The sequence below is a fragment of the Bactrocera tryoni genome, chromosome 2, assembly GCF_016617805.1.
Source record: "Bactrocera tryoni isolate S06 chromosome 2, CSIRO_BtryS06_freeze2, whole genome shotgun sequence".
NCBI lineage: Eukaryota > Metazoa > Arthropoda > Insecta > Diptera > Tephritidae > Bactrocera > Bactrocera tryoni.
In genome coordinates, this window is record NC_052500.1 from 11,586,591 (window position 1) to 11,593,478 (window position 6,888).

General features: G+C 38.2%; 1 protein-coding gene across 2 annotated transcripts in view; it reads left to right on the forward strand.

Moving 5' to 3' along the window:
* Positions 1–6,286, forward strand: part of LOC120769384 (neural cell adhesion molecule 1) — a 305,758-nt gene extending 299,472 nt beyond the window's left edge. For both annotated transcript variants that reach the window (XM_040096354.1, XM_040096355.1), the window contains 2 exons: positions 4,647–5,165; positions 5,772–6,286. In XM_040096354.1, the coding sequence (XP_039952288.1) occupies positions 4,647–5,165; positions 5,772–6,052 (800 nt within the window). In that variant the 3' untranslated portion in view covers positions 6,053–6,286. The remainder of the gene's footprint in view (positions 1–4,646; positions 5,166–5,771) is intronic.
* Positions 6,287–6,888: the final 602 nt, after the last annotated feature.

Consider the following 6,888-nt stretch of genomic DNA (forward strand, 5'->3'; position numbering starts at 1 on the left):
AACTTCACTTTTCCATAATTTGGGTTCACGGTCACAAGAAGATTTTCGACACCGAAAACACAGACAGATTGGCTAAGTCATGAGCCTCTCTAGATGAATCCTAGGCAAAGGCAACACTGTGTCCGCTAGGAACGATCTAGTGGGAGCACAATACACAATTTGAACAATTAGCACAGCATAGATAGAAATCTACATCCAAATACAAGATAGCGAAACATATAAGGCCAAATTATGACGAGACAAAAACTAGTGCCTTATAACATGGGTTCACGAAAAGCATTGGCCATTTGAAAAGCATACGTTAAAAAGTGGGTATTCCTTGTAACAATACTTGCCCAAGAAGCAATCTCGAGGGGAGAAGGAAACGGTTCTACAATTTTTCGGTGAATACCCAGCTCTATCACCAGCCAGGGATAGAACTCTATGTCTATCTATAAGAAACATTATGAAGATAAGTAGTTTCATCGAGGGCATCGAATGGTTGCAGCACAATAACCAAAAGTGATTTCAAGATATAAAGGTCTTACGATAGTGTATCAAAATGGCACATTTAGCGCTAATTGAGCCTGAAGGTGCTGCACTCTTACCTACCTACCTCCATATCGGACCGCTTTGGCATTTGTCCATAGAAATTTCTCTAAATGTACCAGCGCAGACGTTAAGAGATTATAGTAATAATTCAAATGGAAATATTAGTTGTCAATACTAAACTGATTTTTTTTATCATAAATATTTCCATTCATATTCGAGTATTAATTTTTCATACTTTCAAATTTGTCGACATCTCATTGAACTAATGAAAAGACGCACTTCAAAATATTTCAACAAATAACGAGGACACTGTTTTACTTTTATAAACTAAACTACAACATCTTTAATTAAAACTACACTCTTGCTACTCTCTCGAAAATTCAAATTTCCATGTAAATTTTACTTTTTATTTGCCATTGTTCAATATTGTTTGATTAATTTTCCACACTGGCAACTTTCAACGCAACCAGGTAATTCTATTCTGCTCATAGTACTCGGTAGAACACAATTTGTTGCTTTGTATTTCGATTCACTCGACCGAAAACAGAGTTGAAAATATCCAATTGTTTTTCGAAAAGTCATACACTGTTATTAGAATTTACTGTTAAAAGCTTACCGGCTAATATCAGGTGATGCATTCGAAGGCGAAATTCACAAAAATAGAACAAAGCAACACTTTTACGGACGTTACACAACATTACAGAGTTACCGTATTGCAGCTGGTCTATTATTAAGAGTTTCTGCTTCAGTTCCACAGCCTTAAACTCATTTGAATATAAATTAAATATATACTTGCATTGGTATATAGTATATGTTGCATTGTTTGTAGGTATTATATTAAAGATAGAAATTATGTAAGCTGTTGCATGTCATGATATCCCCGGCGGAAATTACAAGAGCTTCAAGTTGTTCTGGTTTATTTTTCAATAGTTTCGAACTGGTGTGAGCCATCAAAGAATTCATTCGTAAACAATTTGCTAGGAAATAAGCGAGGTTCGATCTATGACTCTCGTAATATGGAGCCGTGGTATTTTGGACCAACCACCGTCTGCTTGAAAAAACAGAAGAGAAGTATAGTTGTCGGTTGTTTAGTCGGAAGTCACACGGAGTAAACGATATTGGTGTATTATCGTGGGGCAAAAACCAAGAGTTGTCGGCTCATAATTACATCCTCTTTTTACTAGTAGCTTCGCACAAACGACGCATAAATATATTCCTTGTTGATAGTTTGGGCGGTCGAAAGGATTCGAAGTGTGTGGTCGATAATCGAAGAAAACAGTCAACATAACTTTGATGTTTGATCTGTTTTGACGTGCTTTTTTTGGCTTCGGCTCACCCTTGCCACTATCATATGTTTCCCCGTTGTAAGCATAGATCCAAGACTCATCGCCAGTAACAATTCATTTCATGACATCCTGGTAGTCGAAAAACATTATTTCACTTCTGTTTTTTGAAAAAAATTTATTGATTTTGAAAACAATCGTGCTTTCGCTTTTCTTAGACCCAAATGATCTTTCAAAAAGGTTTTCATTGATCCTTCCGATATTGCAGCGATGCCAGTAAGACCTCTGACTGTTAATCGTCGATTCTCAAGCACCAATTTCTTCAGTTTATTAACGCGTTAGTCATTAGTGGACGTTGATGGCCGTTTTGGTGACGTGGTTAGTCATCAAAAGAAGCTGTTGTGTCCTTTTCATTGGGGGTGTTCTTTTACGTGGCGGTTCCCAAACCCAGCACATAATCCTGCAGAAAGGATGTCTCGCCTTCTCATCTTAGCTCGAATTGAAATGGATGTGTTTTGGCTACCCAGAGGATACTTGGACCGGAAGTCTTGAGCTGTTTGAGCCATAAGTAAAATAATCGTTTCTGGGCACTCGCAAGTGAATGGCGTTCAGAGAACTTTCCTCACTTGTGTGAACTTCTACACATGGCCCCATCCACCATTCATTTAATTATAAAAATCAATTCTGAACCTCAATCCACATTTCCTTGCAGGATGCTTTTAAGTGTGTGCCTGCGCTCAGAGATTTCCTACGCATTTAGGTTGGCTTTGACGTCAGACAATCCGTGCATATTATACACAAGTGAGTACTCCCGGTTTATTGGTACTTCAGGCGAACTATTTCCTGTGCATTGTTGAATAAATATTCTTATTTATTTTCTTATTCGATATTCGTAAAGTGTGTGTAGTCCATTAAATTACTTTTAGATTTTGCTGCAAGCAAAATTTTGACTGAGTTTATAACGCTGTTGTTGTTTTCTTATTATGTTTTCACACACTACCTGAAAGTTGTGTATCGGAAAGTTTGAACTTTAATTGATGTTGAAGGAGTGTTTATGGAATTCGAAGCACACACGCTCATATCAGACTAACTTTTTTTGCCTTTCCTTTCTTCGTTTTCTTCTACGCTTGGGCAGCTTGCGCTCGCTGGTCGTTGTACTTATTTTCAACGACGAACTTTTCGATTTTCAATTTCACACCCAAATGATTTTTTGATTACTTCAGGTGCTACGAACTTGGTACAAGTATATACTATAGACACATATTCGTATTAACAATCGTGAATCTGCGCGTTTGTGGCTGTGCGTGGGATCTGCTGGCTAATAACTTTTTATAAATTTGAGCCAAATTCGTAGCATGTAAAATGTGTTAATTAAGGCGTTTATGAACTTATTTTAGTGGGCGATGAGGGTCGGCTAATAAAAAGAAATCCATTATTTAGAGCAAATATATGCATCATTTTGTTTGATAACTTGTTGCCCTTTTGAAGGTATTTCATGAAAATCCGACTAAAAAATTGGGACAAGCAATTCTCTGAGCTTCTTTTCAAATCGAATTTTGTATCAGCAAAATTATTTGACACTGACAAAAGCAATTAGTAATCACTTGGTGTCAGGTTTGTACGATAAGATACACGCATAAAAACTACTCCCAAGGTCCTGGAGCTCCTGGCGAGTCACTATCGATGCAAGAAGCCTGGTTTTGTCATATCCTCAGTTCCTTCTAGGTGCAAATCTCTTCAAAACATCCAATTTTTTAGTTCAACTTAATCAGAATTTTTGGATCATGAATTCACCAAACCAAACTTTTAAACCGAAGTTGCTGTCACTAAAATAGCGGGAAATGTACTTCTTCAGAGTGTAGCCTCCTTCAGAGAAGTGACTATTAATTCTTATAGCCTCAAGCTCAGTAACCGTGCGTTCAAGGCAGGTTACAGAGTGTCTAAACTCGTTATCAATGACATCAATATGGGTGCTAGGCCCATGCGTTGGCCAGGAAGGGTAGCCTAGCCCCGCTATCAGTAAAATGCGTATGGGACGGCGCTTCCCTCTTCTCGTGTATTCTACTACTGGATAGCTGGACTTCTTGAACGCTTGGCTACCGTCTATTCGTATGCTGTCGCAAGATCCTTTGGACCAAGTTTGATTGGATGAGATTCAGTGAGCTCTTTGGCCTCAGTACGGGTAGGCTCTCGCTTATGGAAGGGTTCTAATAGAGTATTGCGTCGTCCATCCTGTAAGGTTGAGGGTCTTATCGGACCCCAGCGAAATCATCGCAGCACTTCTATTTTTATTGTCTCGGTTTTATTAATGGGAATAGAAATTAAACGCCTTAGCAAATTTTTATTGGGCAAGAGGCGCTTTGCTGACTCATGAGCTCGAATATCAGAAGTACTAAATTTTTGTCATATAGTAGTTCATGTGTGATCTTTCGATCAGCCCTCTAACCTAACCTGATAGTTCAAGAAACTTAAAACTGGTACTTCCATTTATTTTTTAAATCTCACAGACATTTTCAATTTTCCATTATAACAAGGCGCCTCTTTTTTACAATGAACTTGCCAACGCAGCAACTCTATTTTACCCGGAAACGGTTAGCTTTTGGTAGCCTCCGGTTTAGCCAGCACTGTCACTAACTCACTTGCAACCGGCTGCAATCTCGCGCATACCAATGGCGTATAGCACTTTGCAACATGCCGTCGACAGACATCAATTTCCATTTGCATTTCTGTGCTATCAAAATTTCATCAGCCAGCAACAATCGACAGTCAACACACCATTCACCAAAGTGCACAATGCGCGGCATACAAATTTTTTGTTGTGATTCCTTGCAGATAAACCAATCTGGCGATACAGCCAACACATACCGGTGCAGTATGTCTACCCGAACGGAAGTGTGACCATAGCGTGCGAGGCAATCGCTGAGCCGCCAGCCAATTTCACCTGGTACAAGAATGGCAATAAGAAACGTTTGCATAACGACAAACACCACGCCATCGAGAAGGATTACTATGCATCCACGTTGACGATTCATGCGCGCAACGATGACGTATTCGACACGTACCGCTGCCTGGCCGAAAATCAGTTGGGCGCCATCGAACGCAACACCGTACTAAAGCGAGGCGTTAAGCCACCACCACCCAGCGTACTGCAATTGCGTGGCTTCAATTCGAACAAATTCGATGTGGATGTTGGTTCGGTGCGGGTCTCACCGGCTCGCACCGCTCCGTCAACAACGGAACAATTGATGGAGGTGAACGGTTTTCGTATTGAATATATGACGGAGTATGAATTCAAGTCGGATGGCGGCAAATGGACGAATGCTAAACGGAAGGACTTCCCGTTCGAAGATGGTAAATATAGAAAAGTCTATATAAAAGGAGGGAAAGGCTGGAACGCCATTTCTTGAAAGACTACTGGTGTTGGGAACACAATGCTTTTTCATCTCACATTCTCTTAAGCTGAATAAGTGCCAGGAGCCCTGACTCTAATTTTTTGATTTGCAATTAAAATTTTGTCATACAGATAGAAACCAAAAATAAAGATAATGACGAAGATAACAGCGGACATAACAGATACAGAGATAGAAATTGGGTTGTAGATAAAGATAAAGTCATATATAATCATAGATACAGATATATATGGGGATGATAGAGATAGCGTTAGAGATAGAGACAGAGAGAGAGAGAGAGATATGGATAGTGATAAAGATAGAGTAAGGGATAACAGACACAGAGATGGAGATAAAGGTACAAATAGAGACAGATATATGTAGAGCTAATAGAAATATGGAGTATAGAGAAAGAGATAGAGCCAAAAATAGAGATAAAAGTTGAGATAAAGATAATTCTTATAAGGTGGCAACAGCGATCCATATGAAGACCCTACTAATAGATTACGTTTCAAACAGTAACTTTGTAAATCAACTCTGCTTTGCATTTCTCCCCACCCAAATACAGGCGCAACTTTTCTCATCAACAATCTGGAAGCCAATACCACCTATTTGATGCGTGCCGCCACCAAAAACTTAGCCGGTCTCAGCGATTATACGAAAGTCGAGAAATTCCACACACTTTCCAATGAGCCGAAATCCGCGTCAGCGCGTCTCGAGCACTTGACTGCCACACAGTTGTTGTGTATATCACTGGTGGCGTTGTTGTTGTGTAAGGAATTATCTTTCGGCTTTCAACCAGTGAGCAGTATAACGAAGTTGCGACGCGCTGCCGGTGTGCGTTGGTGAAGCAAATGTGCCACCATAAATTATAGAGCAGTGAGGATCTACGCCAGCAGCAGCAGCAGCTTTCTTCTGGGTGAAAGCGTGGTAAGAAAGTAGGGTATGGGTTTCAAGTTATATATATACACATGACAATAGTTATTATGTGTAAAATGTTCGCTTAGCACTAAGGGTTAAAGGCTACGAAGAGTTTATATTTTACTTAGTTGAAATACACACTAAATAATGGAAATATACAAAACGGAAATATTTTAATTAAATAAATTAATAAAAAATATATATACGCTGACGTTTATATAAAAAAAATTTAATGCTTACGAAAAAAACAATAATATTTACATAAACATTCCATTTGCATAGCATAAACATTAATACACGATAATAAATGACGAAATATTTGGACTCCATGTTTAGCTGTTAATCGATATGACAGAAAATCGTTTGCAGTACTTTATATATACTATAACATAAATTTTGAATTAGATACTCTTAAAAACAAGCCAGTATTTTATGTGTACATTGCTGCTGACATACGTTATATAATAATAATTAATTACAATATATACGAGATTTCATAACGATAATATGTAGTCCTGCCGAAATCTCTCTCAATATCGGCCTCAAACGTTTCACTTTTGTTTGTAAAAATCATTGGAAATTTTTATCCATTAAGTTTTATTTTAATTTTTATTTTTTTTGGACAAATATTGGATTTGTTTTGCATGCCTTGATTTTACATTTCGTTCTTTTTTTTACATTTTCTTTTATGTTTTTCATTTCATTAGCAACCCTGAATCATGTTTGTGGGCTTTATATACAATTAATTTTTGTGTAAAAAATAT